Source organism: Coturnix japonica, chromosome 22, assembly GCF_001577835.2.
Source record: "Coturnix japonica isolate 7356 chromosome 22, Coturnix japonica 2.1, whole genome shotgun sequence".
Classification (NCBI taxonomy): Eukaryota; Metazoa; Chordata; class Aves; order Galliformes; family Phasianidae; genus Coturnix; species Coturnix japonica.
The window spans coordinates 1,733,125-1,750,132 of record NC_029537.1 but is presented as its reverse complement, the minus strand read 5'-3'; the positions used below and the strand labels follow the sequence as shown (position 1 = coordinate 1,750,132).

Below are 17,008 nucleotides of genomic sequence, written 5' to 3'. Positions count from 1 at the left end.
CTGCCACCTTTTCCAGGTCTTTTACAAGATTTAGTATGGATACGTAAGCATATATACAGTCCGTTTGGTAGGAAAGAGCAGCATCGTGTAAGGCAGCTTTATAATGTCCACACATCAGTATTTGGATGCTATTCAACGTAGCATAGATGAGAAAATGAAGAAAAATATTTGCTAATAATCCAAACTGGGATAACTATGAGAGTTGTACACACCCTAGTCCTGATAAAGCCCTGATAAAACATCTTTGCTGAGTAATGAGGAGATAGGGAAAACATTAATGTAAATGGGTCTGTTTGAATTTGTTTCAGTCTCTGATAGCAGCAGCGATACCATCACACAAAACAATGATCCCCTGCCCCTAATTATATTCTCAAGGCTGCTGATGGGAATGGTTTTATGTGAAGGGCCCATTAGTGCTGTTGGGAAGTAAAACGCTGTGTATATTTGTGTGGGATGGGATTGGTTACAGTGTTCCATGTGAGATACTTTAGGCCTCAGAACTGACCTTGGAGTTGAGGTGATGTCACATGGAATGAAGGTCGTAAAACCGATGTATTGAGAAATGAAGGCGAGTTAAATCATCTGCGGTGAAGTCAGTCTTGCTGGATCATTCTCCAAGAGAGTCCTGATGAGAAAGGAGATTAGAAGGAGAATAAGCCTAGTAAATTTCTTCTATCTGCAATACAAAGTATCTATGGGAACTGGGTCTGCCTTCAGGCATTTATATGCTCAATATTCAAGATGATATTGACTGTTATCTTAAAAGTCAAGTGATTTGGAAGAACCGTCTGTTCTATATATGGTTGTTTCATGTTAACTGCTTAGAATACATAATTGATGCAGAAGTTACTCTTGTAACTGAATTAACCTCAGCAAGGTAAGGTACATGTCAGCACCTGTATTTCACTGCATTTTAAGTATTTCATTGCATCTTCAGGTCTATTTTCCCTGGAAACTCAGTGTTATTCTTGTTCACAGCACAACAGTAGGTGCATAAATAGCCTGAGGTTGTCTCTCATTTTCATATTGAGAGGAAATGGGTGCAATTTCACTTTGTATAGGTAAGAACAAGTCCAGTTTTGTTATATAGGTGCCCTGTTCTCTCTTAACTCTGCCACCATTAAAGTGAACCGAGCTGCACGTTGCTGACTTAGGCTAGGCCTTAGAGGTGAGCTTTACATGGCTGTTCAGCACTGCTATTTCAGACACATTCCTTTTAGCTTTAAAAACTCAGTTAATTCATTCCGGGAGACCTCATTATGTTTCGTGGAACTACTATTGGAATTATTTGAGGCAAAATCAAGATGGCTGAGTGTGTGTGGGGGGGGTTGGAGAATCACACTTTGGCTGTATAGGTTTGGCTGTACAGGTTTGGCTTTATAGGTTTGGCTCCTTACCTCACAGTAACTGTGCTCAGAGATGAGGAAATACCTCAGACCTTCATGGGGATAGGAAGCACAGCTAGGCCCTGTGTGGCTGAAGTACTGTAAGCTGATAGCGTTGAATGGTAGAACACGATCCAAAAAGGCTTGGAATAGCGGGGAATGCAATCACTTATCTCTTTTAAACGATCAGTGAGGGGTTAGAGGTGTGACAGCGCTGTTTTCCATTCACTCTATGCCTGAGGCCCGCACCCCTCACACAGCGCGGCTTCCCCCTCACAGAACGCTCTTCCCGCCCACCCCACGGCGGCGCTCCGACTGCGCATGCGCGGGGGCGGCGGGCGCCATGCTGCGCTGCACGCGCCCCGGGGCTGTCTGCGCATGCGCGGCGGTGGAAGGGTGGAAACAGCGCATCTCGCGCATGCGCATTGCGAGGAGGCGGGGCGGCTGGGCCCGGAGCGGAGTCCAGGTTTGTTGTTGTTGTCCCAACCCCAGCGGCTCCTCCGTCTCCTCAGCCGCCATGTCCAGCCCTCAGGAGCCGCCGCAACACAACAATAACAACAACCCACCGGCTGAAGGGACGCAAACCGAACCGGGCCTCAATAGTGAGTGGGTTGGGCCGGGGGGGGGGGATGCGTGAGGGGGAGAGCACCTCCCCTATGAGGACAGGCTGAGGGAGTTGGGTTTGTTCAGCCTGGAGAAGAGAAGGTTGTGGGGTGACCTCATTGCAGCCTTTCAATACCTGAAGGGAACTTACTCTTCCCTTAAACTCTTGGAAAGGGCTGACAATAGCAGGACACGGGGAAATGGTTTTAAGTTAAAAGAGGGAAGATTTAGGTTGGATGTTAGGGGGAAGTTCTTCACTAGGAGAGTGGTTAGGCCCTGGAACAGGCTGCCCAGGGAGGTTGTGGATGCCCCGTCCATGGAGGTGTTCAGGGCCAGGTTGGACAGGGCCCTGGGCAATCTGATCTGTGGGGTCTATCTTGGGGATCTATGGGGTCTCTAAGGGGTCTCTATGGGGGTCTATGGGGTCTCTATGGGGGTCTATGGGGTCTCTATGGGGATCTATGGGGTCTCTATGGGGATCTGTGGGGATCTATGAGGTGTCTATGGGGTCTCTATGGGGATCTGTGCGGTCTATGGGGTCTCTATGGGGATTGTGCTGTCTATGGGGTCTCTGTGGGGATCTGTGGGGTCTCTATGGGGATCTATGAGGTCTCTATGAGGATCTATGGGGATCTATGAGGTGTCTATGGGGTCTCTATGGGGATCTGTGCGGTCTATGGGGTCTCTATGGGGATCTATGCGGTCTCCTGGGCAACCTGATCTAGTAAATGTGTATGTTTGGTGGCCCTGCTAGGCAGGGGGGTTGGAACTACATGATCCTTGAGGTCCCTTCCAACCCGGGTCATTCTGTAATGAGGGGGAGTGGGGTTGGGCTGGGGGAGCTGAGCTTTAGAAGTGGGGAAGGAGAGATTGGGTGCCCCCATGAGCTGTGGGACTCAAGGCCTGGGCTGATATGGAAGGGCTGAGGTGTATGGGGTGAAACTGGGGTTGAGGGGGTTTATGTTGTGGTTTAGAGCTGAGTTTATTCAACGGTTGGTGTTACCAGCTAAGATGGGGATGCAGCACGATAAGGGGGAGGAGCGTGAGTGTGGGAATGAGTTTATTCAGTGGCTGAGTCGATACCGCTGACGTGAGCTATTTTCCTCTATATCCGGCATCTGTGTCAGCTGCTCCCTGCATCCTTTTGTTCCCTGAATAACGCTCACAAGGAGCATCCATGGGGGCTCCGGTGCTCACCTGACAGACACTTATCCCATGTTTGAAACAGCTGCTTCGATGTGTGTCTGGTTGTAATTGTTAAGGATACCCCAGGTGAAGAGGTGAATAAATGATGTCAATGATTAACCATCCCTTTGGGGTTTATGATGAAGTTAAACTGACAGTGAAACGCGAGGGATGGTTGAGTTCTTGTAACTCGCTGTGAATTGCATTAAGGAATAAACGGCGGCTGGCCCATCACAGTAATGTTACACCTTGTGATAAGGAGGCTGTGGATGCCCCATCCCTGCAGGCATTCAAGGCCAGGCTGGATGTGGCTCTGGGCAGCCTGGGCTGCTGGTTGGTGACCCTGCATATAACAGTGGGTTGGAAGCAGCTGATCACTGTCATCCTTTTCAACCCAGGCCATTCTATGATTCTGTGATTCAAACTCATTGCTTCATTTATAAATTCCCATCTTCACTTCTGTACTTAAGTATTTTCACGCTGTTTTCTGCTGGTACATTAAGTTACTCTGCAAAGCTGTAAGATGGGAACCACAAGGGATGAATGCTGTAAGCCCAGGCTGGATCTGCCCACGTAGATCTTGCTGCTGGGTCAGTGCATAAAGGCTTAACAAAATCAATGTGATTACTGGAGGTGGTGAGCACAAGGTATGAGAGGAAATGCTCGGTAATCTGTGCTGGGTGAACAAAACAAGTGCAACCAATCAGCTGCACATGGATTTAGTCCCGCTTTCAGATGTTCAAGCCATTCCACAATGCTTTGGTGTTATAGGTGCATTTGCTGCCATTATATAAGCTTTTCAGTGACCCTTTTCAGGCTAATGAGTTTAGACACTTATTCATTTTGCTCTGTGTGTCATTTGTGCGTGTTTAAGGCCTTTCATTCAGAGATCTCCAAGCACTTTGAATTGAAGACCTGGGAATAAAACTGATAACTGAAGCTTTGCTTTGTTGGGTTCAAAAAGAAAACAAAAAAAGCTTATATGCTTTGGGATGCTTCCTCCATTTTAATTATTATAGAGCTCTGTTACATATTGACAAGCAATCAGTCCCACCTCAGGTAGGAACCCATCTAGCTCTGTCATGGAAAACTTGCTTAATAATTTCCCCTATGGGAGCATGACCAGCTTGCTTTATTCCCCTCTTGTTAATGTTGGACTTCTTAGTTGATTCAGATTGATCATAGCTCAGACTAATGAGCTGTTCACTGCTTTTAATTCTGCACATGCATATACCTGAAAACACTCTGGATTTCTCTATTTAATAGAAGCCTATGTGTGCATAGTGGCTGCACGCCAGGTGCCAGCCTGTTGGTGCTTCAGTTTTGCAACAGGATTTAGGAGGGTTTGCCTATGAACCGACTTAATGCTTCTGCTTAAGCCCTTGTTAAATGCTGATCCTGGACTGGTCAGCACGCTGTGGCTTCCCACTGATTGCATTGGGGTCCTGCTGAATTGGCTGCAGTGTAATAGAAATAGGGAGCGAATATCCTACAGTTTAATTAATTTCATTATTTCTGCCTGGGCAAGAAAATATGTCAGCTTAACTCTTAAAGAAGTCAGCAGATGTAACTGCTTATGAAGTGCAATAGGTTGGTAGTGCAATTCACATTAAGCAGAGACCTGGTATAAAATGGCTCTCAGAGTTACTGCTGTTGGTTTCTCTCTTCATTTGCAATAGAACATAGCCAGAATTCACATAATTTGGGAGAAATCCCATGATTTCAGAAGGGAAATAAACTCAGGAGGTTACATTGAAGGCTCAGGTGAGAATGCTGAGTTCTGCCATATCTCCAGCTTAACAGTCAGATGGGATATACAGTAAATTAAACACTCTGATGTGGGTGATTAACATCACGGCTGGTTGCTCTGCAGTATTTCCTTGTGCTGCTGCCCCCAAGCAGAGGCTGCCATCCCTCTGTTTAGCTCTACAAAGTTTGCTGGCTGCTCATAAACCTGCTGTAGATCCCAGTGGGAGGATGTAACGTGTTGTAGCTTGATGTCAGATTAGGCTTCTGTGAGTGTATTTTGATTCATTAAAAGTGAGGTCAGACAGGGAACGTGCTGCTGGTCATGTAAACCACCGCTCAGCGTGTTGGGACTCTTTACTCACAGTTAATTGGGCTGCTCTTCCTGGTGTGGCTGCAACATATTTTAGATAAACAAGGAGTTTTGTCAGTCCGGGTTGAACACCACTCACCAATAAAACCCTCATTAAACCCATTGCTTTGGAGGGCTGGTTGAAGCAGCCCGATATCTCCTAGGGTTGGTGTACGCTGTGTGGTTGTGTGTAAGCTCTGAGCACACCCAGATTCCTTGCTTGTGAATACAGATGGGGGAGAACAGGCTGTAAACCACCGGGACTCAGCAGAGCATAATATCCAGTGTTAGGAGCTGATAGCATGGATAAACTATTCCAGGTTCACAAAAACAGGTTGATAATCTGTGAACTCACTTGGTCATACGCTTCCTGTGTCACTAACAGAGCCAAAGCTTAGGCTGTAAAAACAAATGAAGCCATTAAAGATGCATTTCATAAGACAAGAAATCACTATTGAAGTTTCAAACCATCTCAGGTAATTTTAAGGAGTCATTTCAGCTATTTTGTTGGTATTTTTAGGCCTTATTTTCCACTTACCTTCAGATAGAGTCAATTACATTTCATGGAAGCCTGGTGTTATATGTGTGAAATCCTTATCTCTCTGATGATGGGAAATAATGTTGCACTGAAGATGTTATACTTGTGAGAAATCAGAGATCTTTGCTCTCCCTAATCAGGATCTTCTCACATTATTTATGTACAGCATTAAATAGAAACAGCATTTATGTTCAGGAAACTGCTGTGATCTCTTTGGGTGGACATAGGAACTTTATAGACGATAGAATGAATGATGTGTCCTTTATGTTCTGATGATGTTTCAAGTAGTTCATTGTGTTCGCAGCTCAGTTTTTAATCAAGTCTTTGAAATGGTGGCTCCATCAAATGCAAAATCACTTATAGGGTTATGAACGTGATTGAAAAGGGTTTAACAGAAAGGCCTATAGACCTTACAGCTTTATTGACAGAATGAAACATCAGAAGGTCCTAAGTGCAGATATTTTCTTACACAGACCCTTAGAATGAAGGTAAATGACAGGATTCTACAGCATAGATAAATGCAGTGTGGAATTTAGTGATTGAGGTGATAACTGCAAAAGGAAATCTATCAGTAGTCAGCTCTGTCAGGCCAGTTGGTCTTCTGTGGGCTGTGCAGTCATCTGATTCTTGGTTTATATCTTAATGAGATGGTTGGAGTTGCAGTTGGATAGGGAATGTATTTAAATATTTGGAACAGAATGAAGGGTGGAGATCTGTTCTACCCCTCAGGACATTGAGTGGTAGGGTACAAATTGAAACACGGCTCTTGGGAACATGGTGGTAAACGCTGGTTTTTTGTTTATTTAACCTGCACATTAAAGTGCAACAGGAACACAAGAAGTTCTATCTCAATCTCAGGAAGCATTTCCTTATTGAGAGCATGGGTTGCCCAGAGAGGTGTGAGATCTTATATAGATATTCAGCAGCTCTGGGTGGCCCTGCTGGGCCAGACTTGATGGGCCCAGAGGTGCATCAACCCTCAGCTGCGTTGTGGTTCTGGGGATACATTCATGTTTGGGATCTTTTTTCTTGTATGACTTCAACATAAGTAAATGTGAAGGCAGAGGCTGGTTTGGAGATGAAGGCCTTTGGAAGTGGAAGGAAGAAGGATGGTATAAATTTGTAGGTTGGGGAGTTCTATGGAAGCAGGGCTAGGAGAATAGAATAACCTTTGAAAGAGGATATTAGGAGCAGAACAGGGAAGGGGAGTGATTAGTATAATTGAGTGCCACATAGATAATGGAAACTTCAGACTATAGAGAGAAATGGGGTCTGTTAAAGTATTAACACCTGGGAAGATGGGGGGCAGTTAGTGTGCCTAGCTCCAGAGGTAGGAAGCAACATAACATTATGGGGTGGTTTTTGTGCAACAGGAAGAAACACATCAGCCTTGTCTTCAGTACGTGTTTTTGAGCTTTATCCAGCAGCGGTGTTATCTGAATTCACCATGTTCAGGGCTCTTTTGCTGTGTGTAGTTGATAAACTTTACTTGGTTTTAGTTTCGCTGCTTTTAATGAAATGATGTCTGTCTTGCCCTACAGGTTCCTGGGTGGAGTTGCAGATGAATGGCAATGGCAATAGCAATGATAATGGCAATGGGAAAAACGGAGGGCTGGAGCATGTCCCATCATCATCCTCCATCCATAATGGAGACATGGAGAAAATCCTTCTGGATGCCCAGCATGAATCAGGACAGAGCAGTTCAAGAGGTAGTTCCCACTGTGACAGGTAAGTGAACATTGTCATAAGCCATTTAGGGTATGAAATATTAGCTTTACTGGTTCATTAGTAATAATGTGATATATATATATATCCTTGTTTTCAGTCAAACATAATAAAACGCATCACTGGACTTGGCAGAAAAAAGGACACTTGGAATTTGTACTTCCTGCTTTCAATATTCTGCTGTTTTTCCTATGAAGGCAGAATATCTTTGCCTGGCAATATAATCCCTCGAGGCACATGTGAGCAGTATGGTATTCTTAGTTCTTCACTGTGCCTTTCCATTGAAGGCTTTAGGCCAGATTTGTAGGTCTGTGACTGGTTTCTATAGATAATTTTACATATCCATCTGCTTATGTCTCCTTTGGATTTTCTGAATGATGGTTGTTTGTTGAACTGTCTTGCCTACTGTACACATTAAGTAGCTGATCAGTAATAAAATATACTTAAAATTAGTTAGGCCTGATTTAATTACAGGCTATAGTAGGCGATCTTTGAAGGCACTTCATACAATATTTAAAACAGAACTCTTGCTTTAATAGAAAATAGGCATCTTCTTACCTCTATGTTCAGTATTTCCAGTCCAGATCCTGTGCAGTGGCAGTCAGTCCTGTTGAAAGAGGTGGGATTGTTTAAAATATAAAAGAGCAAAGCAAAGGTTTCTTGAAGACATTCTTGTTCCAGTGATTGTGACTGTAGTCTGTTACTCATTTGAATAGTGTGCAGAAGTGCATGTGGAAGTGATTCAGCTGAGATGCCATTAATGCTAATTATTCTGTAGCTGACAGTATAGTGTGACAAAAGTGACATAATGAAATCCATTTTTCTTTAGCCCTTCACCTCAAGAAGATGGACAGATAACATTTGATGTGGAAATGCACACAAGTAAAGACAGTAGTTCTCAGGTATTTAACCTTTTAAAATAATTAACTTTGAAAAATATGTTAAAGTTGTAGGTATTGTACATATAAATCATACATAGGTCGATACTGGGAGTACTTGAAGTGCAGAGCAAGTTCTCTGTCACCTCAGAAGGTCTTTAATATTATATATTTTACCTGTCAAAAGACATCCATTGAACTACTGCTCTCTAGCAGGTTTTTTCATTCTGAGACCTCAATGAATTGCTTTATGAATCAATCAGCTCGCATGATAGTGAGCAGTCTTCACAATACAAACCGAAAGGACGCTAATGCTGAACTCTTGGTCTGCTAATGTAATGGAATTTGATGTCTTCAGCAGCATAGGAAAGCAATCTTGGAAGAATAAAACCTTGCATTTAATTGTGTCTAAGATCTGGCCAAAGAGTAGGACTGGTGCACTGGAGCCCTGCAGAGAGCCAGAATGAAGTTGCTGGCTAGGTCTGCCATCTCTGTTTTGTTGAATATGGTTGCTTTTGGCACAGTTTCCACTTATTTTAAAAGTCATATATTTTATTTTTCTAAATTCTCTGGTCCTTTTAGCTGCGATGTTAACTCCTTGGGTGAAGGCAGCTGTGCTGAGTGCTTGATTTTTCCCTTCTGCACCTGAGATGTAATGCAGGAGAGTCCACTAGCTGCATGTAACAGTAATTTTAAGTAACTCCTTTAAAGACCTTCTAAGTATTGTTTTTGAAACCATTTTATTTTGCTTTTCTGTACTTTATCTACACTCAGTAGAGCGTAAAATCAAATCAAATGTCACGAAATTGGTTTTCTTGTAAAAACTGGGGTTAATTACAACTAGCATTAAACAAACAACAACAAAAATACCCAAACAACAAGATCCATGTGCAAAAAACCCAACTTACTGTGATGCTGTGTTCCTATATATAATAACGCAATTAGTGACATGCTGGCCTCTGCAGAGCATTCTTTTAGCACAATAAAATCTCTTTTAAGTAGTAGGTAGCCCAAGAACACTTGCTCGTTTATCAAGTGATGCCATTTGGTGCTTATCAGTTTAATCCCATTGTTGTTCTCAACTTTAATGCCATGAGGACGAGTTAACTGGCTGTTACAAGGTTTGTCCCATGTGTGCTTTCAGTCTGAAGAAGAAGCAGTAGAAGGAGAGAAAGAGTTGGAAGTGTTGAAGAAAAGTGCTGACTGGGTGTCAGACTGGTCGAGTAGGCCTGAAAACATTCCTCCCAAGTGAGTTAAACTTCTTTTAATGAATTTTACAAAATTGTATGGGTTGGAAGGGACCTCTGGAGATCATCTAGTGCAACAAGCAGGCTCCCTAGAGCTCCTTTATATGAAGGTGGGAAGAACCATGAGACTCATTTAGATGCAGTTACTCTTACTGTCCGAATAAGACCGTTTCTGGAAGAAAAGAGTTCGCATCCTGAAATTCCCTCTCTCAGACTTACCTCTCTTCAGCTACTGCTCCCTTTGTCTCTATACTGTCTGTGTAAGTGGTCTCTCCAACAATACTTCCTATTTTCTCTTTGATCCTTTACTCTGTAAGGGATCTCTTGCTTTGATCTCCAGCTCTTTGTACTTTAAAAAAGGAAAAGGAAAAAAAAAGTTCCTGCAGAGATCTGTGCATGTGTGTGCAATAAAAGAAAGGCAACAAGAAAAAAAAAAATGTTGTATTTTTTTTCTCTCCTCCTCTTTCAGGGAGTTTCATTTCAGACATCCTAAACGTTCAGTGTCTTTAAGTATGAGGAAAAGTGGAGCAATGAAGAAAGGTGGCATTTTCTCAGCAGAATTTCTTAAGGTTTTCATTCCATCTCTGTTCATATCTCATGTTTTGGCTCTGGGACTAGGGTAAGTATTCACCTAAGAATTATCTCACTTCAACTTTTTGCATCTGGCTTTGATTTTCTGCTTTACTTGAATGTCGGGTGCTTGCTGAAAGGGGCTTTGTCTGGAATAACTCGAGTGTTGTTGTACCTTGCTCAAGAGAGTTGCCTTTTTCGCTTTTGTTTTTAAATGCAGGAAGACGTTGCAGCAATGATAGCCATGAATGTTTTATTTGTATGTCAAGTTTCTTATATTGAAAATGCATGGATTATCATGGATTTAACTGCATGTAACTGCAGATAACCTTTGCAGTTACAACACGTACCATTTGGTTATCCTTGTGTTCTTCTTAAGTACTTCAGGTTATGTAGAGAAAGTAAGACAGAGCAGGTGGAAAACTGCTGTAATGTTAACACACCATTACAGAATTACAATGTGCAAATACCGGCTGCTGAAGATCTCTGTGTATGGTGCATACTCTGTAATTTTCACTGACTAATGCTGTAGTTCTCTGATACTAGAAGATTATAAAGGTTGGAATGCTTAGATACATGAAATACTGGATGTGTCCTGTGAGATCAGGTACTGATTTGCTCAGCAGAGTCCTCCATGCCTGCATAATTCAACATTTTTGAGCTTGCTTAAATTCGAACTTGTTTATCCATCTTATATTCTTCTGTGAAGGGGTAAAGGTATACATTGAGTAAATCAGGAGGATAGAACCTATGAAAGTATATTGTAAGATAGTTATGCTACTGCATAAGTGTACCTTTGTGTCAAATGTTGCCTGAATATCAAAGGCCCATGTTTCTGTAGATCCTCAGTACGTCTTTTTGGCAATACTTTGTTTTACTGTAATAATCATCTGGGAGTGTTGCTGAGCTCTTCAAGAGCCCCCTCAGTCAGCTAGTCTACAAAGTGCATCAGAGCTCCTGGACTGGGTATTTCAGGTGAGCTTGGAACTGAACACTGATAACATCAGTCCTTCTAGGCTCGCCTGACAGTGTCACTCTTAAGTCATTTTATAAAAGGAGAAATGAAGTCTTTGGAAGAACCTCATCACGCTTGAAAGATGAATCAGAATAGCAGAATGCACAAGAACTGAGAAACAGGGGAGCATTTCTGTGAACTGTGATATGCTTTATACTTTTTATTTCAGCATCTACATCGGAAAACGACTGACCACACCTTCAGCCAGCACTTACTGAAAGACGGAGTGCAAAACCTGGAAACCCACGTGACCTGTGAAGGTGTTTCTGTCTCGTTTAGTACATTTGACTTGAGACCGTTTTAAGCATGACCCTGACTTCACCCTTTCTTTACATATCCAGGTTTTTTGCTAATTCTGGAATTCAGTATTGTGTTGGAACTCTGTTGAGGTGTTTTGCTATCCACATTCTTTTCCTCTCTCTTCCCATTCCTTTGCCTCTTGGCCTGCAAGACACGTCAGAGTTGCTGAACAGAGTTTACAACTGTCTATATGTTGCAAGGGCTTCTCTCGATGCAAAATGCCACCAGCAAGTTTTAATTTTATCAGTGATGCTGTTGCCTCCTTAGTGCAACCTGACTTAAATTGCAGTTGTGCATGGTGTAAATGTTGACTGTGTCGTAGTGATAAAATTATCTTCCGAAGAAAATTATCGATTGGAGTGAAATTGAATTCTGCTTTCCAAAAACAAACTGGTTGTGAAATAAACTTAAGAAATTCCTGGCAATAAAACATGGTTTAAATCAGCTCACAGGGGAATTTCCTTTACATTCCCCCTTACGTTGGTTAGCACCATTTGTTTTGCAGGAGGCATAAGTTTTAAAGTAGAATACCTAAATCCATCAGCATATTTTAATATTAGATAATTGTTGTAATTTTGTCTTTTCTATGAAGTCAGCTCCTTATTCCTTGTAGGAAATCTGTCTGATGCCTAGAAGTGATTAGAGAAAAAAAAAACACAAATGCATTGTTTGCATGTGAAGAAGCTTTTTCTTTTCCTTTCTTGTTTTCTTAGGGGAGAATTTTAAATGTGAAATCTTCCTATGAACTGTAGTTTTAAATTAAGGAAAAACCCAACAGCTGTAGGTGTAGTTAGACTCTGTGTAAAAGGATATGTTTGTCGTGGAACTGTTTTACAATTACCATAACGGGGCAGTTTCAGAAGGTGAAGTGGTTGACCAATCTTTAGGGGGGAGGGACAATCTTGCAGGTATGTAAAGATTCAGAGGTTGTAAAGCTCTGAAATGTCTTTTGCAAATGAGTTTTCAATATTCCTCTCTCATTGTTTACTGTACAATCTCCTTTGGGGGTACATGGAATCTGAAAGTCACTCGTGATGTCTCATGTTAGGTAGAACTCCTTGCTAATGTTGTTGAACTTTTACCTTAGGGAACATTAAGCCTTGTCCTCCTTCAGTGACACTTCTTTTCAAAATGTGAAGCTTTAGTACCAAATTGTTACAAAGCATTGGGACGTCCGTGTCCTTAAATAGATTTTATTGGATTTCAGAACATGTAGCATGACTCTGAAGGATAGAATACTCTTTTATATATATATATATATATGAATATATTAAAAAAAATATCGTATAGACTTTAATACTAAGTATTTAGGGAACAATGCTAATTTTAAGACTAGCAAAAATCTCATTTAAATAAAAACTTTAGTAGTCTGACTTGTAGAAAAACGTTAAGAAAATACAGTCAGCTGGTTTGGAGAGAACAGCCACCTGGATTGTTTGCTTGGATCAGATTTTATAAAGTTGAACATTTGATATGACAGTGATCGCTTGGAACAGCTGTTAAACAGCAGCTAAATCCCAATTGAGGTTTGGTTTGAGAGAGCTTAGTTAGCTCCAAGGAAGTGGAAACAGCTGAATAGAAATCCACTGCTAACCTGTATTTAGTTTTATTCTCTACTTCTGGATGCTGTTAGAGAATGCTTTCAGGGTAAAAGAGCAGTCTAACCATTCTGTTGAAGACATCTGCTTTCTCTTGTAGCTGTGAATTATAGTGGCACCTGAGTTGCCTACAACCGCATCTTTGTTTCAGGTGTGGAGGTTGGGTTTCACCCTAAGGTGGGGGAGGTAAGGAGGAAGTGGTGAGGGATGCTACCAAGTGCAGAGTTTTGTAGTCCTGAAAAGCTGAGGGGGTGGGGAAAGGCTGATACGCTTTCAGTTCTAATTGTAGCACCTTGTTTTGTATCAAAATTGGGATAGTGGGGAAAAAGAATAGATTTTTACTGAGTAGGGAATGCTTTCCTTTGACGAAACAAAATGACCCCTTTCTAAATTAAAAGACGTTTCTTCAGAATATCTGACAAGTAACACTGCAAGCTTGTGGCTGGAGTATCAACAGATAGTTTATAATGTTTGAAGGAGCCATGACGTAGAAAATCGTAAGGATTACAGCTGAGGGATGAATCCATGATCACTGTACCACTTGCTATGATACGATGCAGTATTGATACCCTACTATAACCTTGGGATGAAAGTCTACAACTCTCTGGTTTCACAAGGAAACAAAGAAACAGATTATATCATTTGAAAAGGGGTTTCAACTGTTGATAGTTGAAGTTTTGTTAAGGTAGATGTTTAAAAAGCTTTATACCTGTTTACAGTTTTGGAAATAAGATAAAAATAAAAAGCAGGCTTTGTTTTTCTTACATGCATCAAAAACTGGCTTACGATATTTGTAAATAGGATCAACAAAAGATTGCATAAACTCACACGTCGAAAACACAGCAGGTAAAGTAACTGCAGTCAGAACTTATTTGCTTACTCTTTTCAAAAGCAAAAGCTGAAGATGATAAGAAACTCGAAATTTTTTTTAGTTGACATCAATTGAAACATTGGAGTGAACTGAGCCAAAGTGATTATGCATTCTTCATAAATTAGTTAGCACTTTGTAACATTCTATACAGTTTACAGTACATGTATAAGTTGTAGCTTATAAACATTTTGTGCCATTAAAGCTCTCACAAAACTGCTTGTCTGACATTACTTCATGCTGCGCCTTTTTCTTTGCTTTCTCTTTTTTCAGGAGCAGGACTGCTTTGTATCATGTTGTATGGAACTCGTATTCCATATTCCTTGTGTAACACATGGGTTATATGAATGTGGAAGCTGCTATTTACAGACTGGAATAATTTCTTTTTAAAGATGGCTTGGGTTGGTTTATTTGAGCATCTCGATACCATCGGCTTCTTTTTCTGAAGCACTCAATAAAAACACTTCCATTGGCAGTGTATACCTGTGCACTCCCTCCAGCACTGCATTAAAGAGAGGATCTAAAGCAAAGTAACATAGCAACATATGAGATGTAAAGTAGAGTTGATCAGGTTTTGTGCTGTTAGTCAACTCTACTCCATTTGTTCCTTTTCTGTTTTCTAATGCTGTTAAATTTGTGGATTAAAGAATAAGGGACATAACCCCTCGTTGTTAATCTGCCTCCATGTTGTTGGTTCAAGCACTATTTACTTCTGGGAGCATCACGTTGGTGGAATTCAGCTGGTAGTTAGAAATGTGAAATGTGATTCTGCCTGTTTTACTTACCTAATGGTTTTTGCCATGGTTTTAATGCAAAATTCTTGGGAAATGACCCCCCACGCCCCCCTCCTTAGGGGATCTATATGTATAACGTTATAAATCCTACTAGATTTCATGACTTCCTGATGCAGTTTCTGCTGGAGGTTTTGAATGACCAATTCTTTGAACCAATTCTGCAGTACAGCTCTGTGCTGTTTACATTGATATGTAGCAGGTACTGGAGACCAAACATTTGTCACACACCTCCAAACTTGATTGATTCTAATGTGGTGTTTTGCAGAAGAACGGATGCAGGATGGGATTGCATAAAGCAGCAGCATCTCTGCAGAAGGATTTGGTTTTCTGTTCCAAATCCCATTGTGATGGAATATGGCTGGACTTAACTTTACTATTTCATTCAAGTTTTTTTTCCATTCCGGTGCAAGAATACTCAAGTAAGACCTGAAAGGAAGGGACTTGCATATTTGATTTAGAGCAATATATTGATATTACTTATCCGTGCAGCTGATAAGCTGGGTAAGTTAGCAGTGTAGTGTCTCTGTTGTCCCTGTTATCAGTACCAAGTGTTTTATGTTACGTTCAGGGGGAGTTACCTTCTATCCTTACTAGGATACACCTGGAGATTTTTCCACGTTTAGCTGTTTGCACAACACCAACATGGGATATTGACTCTTACTTACCCTGTTTTCATTATTAGCTGTATGCAGATGGAAATATTAGAATTAACTTTGAATTCTGTGCTTTATGAAAAAGTTCCTCTATATTAAAAGGTTCTTTATATACTGATGTGTGTGTGAGTATACGTGCAAAAACTCTGTCTAAAAGTGAAATCCTGGCTCTGTGCAAGTGTTTGTATCCGAGGGCTATTCTGTGTTTTGGGCTTTCGAATTGTGATATATAGTTCTGTCATCCCTTCAAAAACAGTCTATAATACCTTAAATACTTCTGGTAAAAAAAATAATCTAATGCTCCATCTACCAAATGTCCACGTGAAAAAAGGAAAAGCTGTGTTACTTTCTGTCTCCTTTAATCACTCTGTGTGTGCTCTGCACTGGATGTCACTTTGGCCAGACACAGCTGGCTCAGCCCAACTGCTTGCAGCTCTTGGGGTGTGATCAGTGCTGGCATTAAGGGGAGAGCAAGGGGTGGGTTTCCATTAAGGAAAGTAAACATGACTGAACTTCTTGAGCTGCTGCCAGAAGATTGAGTATGGAAGGCAGCATTTTCTGCTTCAGATCGTTCCCTTAACACCTCTATGGTAAGACTGCAGAGTTATAGAGAGACTTTCCTTTTTGCATTAGAACCGTTTGTTTAACTTGCAGTTTGGTGTCTAGGGAGAAATTAATGAACCTTGAGGGCAGAAAATTCCATGAGTACTTATTCTTTTGTATATAATAAAGGGCAAGGATAGCGTGAGTCCTACAACAGTTTAAGTTCTCTTAAAGCTGGGGTGAATTAGAAGGGCACGTATCCTTGCAAAGATGACAGTGTATGCAGTGCTGGTTCAGTTGTTGCAGCCTTTGAGATGAACGTGGATATACTCCATTTAACAGATGCTCGGCTGGGACAGCATTGCTTGTTCCTGCAGCTTACTGCTTATTGAGAACCTCTTGTTTCTGCTTTTGCATGCACTAAAATCTTTGTGCATTCCTTGGGTGCTTTCTGTTCTCATCCTGCTTCCTCTTTCTTATGGTCTGCCCAGTCTTGTTTGTTGGTTGCTCCTTTTTCCTTTCTTTGCTTGTGTTCTCATGCTGCTGCTCATCGCTCCCCAAATAACATGAGCAGACACTCTGAGTTCCCACCTATTCCATGAAGTATCTGAATTCTTGAGACAAAACACTGCCTTATTTTGCCTGTTTTCTGGTTCCTTGAGACCCACAGTTTATTCAGGTGGGTATTTGTAGATATTCCGTGCTTTTACATTTGGACTCTAATAATTTGGTTTCTTTGTTCTCTAGCGATATCCAGAAGGGTTTGTTCAGGAATCACTTGTTTTGCTGTCACCTCAGACGAAGTAGGTTATAAAGAAGGGTAGTCTGTTATGGTCAGAGGTAAGAGGGCTTAATAAGTAATCTAAATTGGTTTCATCTCAGAACTTAAAATGATCTTCTGGACTTTTCTGCCAGAGAAATCTTCCTGAAGGCCTGGAAAAAATGCTGCATGACCTCTGCTGACTTGGAGTGAAATCATTTAGTGCTGCTGAGTTACCTGGGTCATGG

The 17,008-nt window shown here is 41.4% G+C and overlaps 1 protein-coding gene across 1 annotated transcript; it reads left to right on the top strand.

Moving 5' to 3' along the window:
- The first annotated feature begins 1,797 nt into the window (after nucleotides 1-1,797).
- On the top strand, nucleotides 1,798-15,572 carry BNIP3L (BCL2 interacting protein 3 like). The gene is made up of 6 exons (XM_015883005.2): nucleotides 1,798-1,987; nucleotides 7,351-7,537; nucleotides 8,364-8,436; nucleotides 9,557-9,660; nucleotides 10,129-10,278; nucleotides 11,414-15,572. Exons 1-6 carry the CDS (start codon nucleotides 1,804-1,806, stop codon nucleotides 11,460-11,462), a joined length of 747 nt encoding a protein of 248 aa, XP_015738491.1. The 5' UTR covers nucleotides 1,798-1,803; the 3' UTR covers nucleotides 11,463-15,572.
- Nucleotides 15,573-17,008: the final 1,436 nt, after the last annotated feature.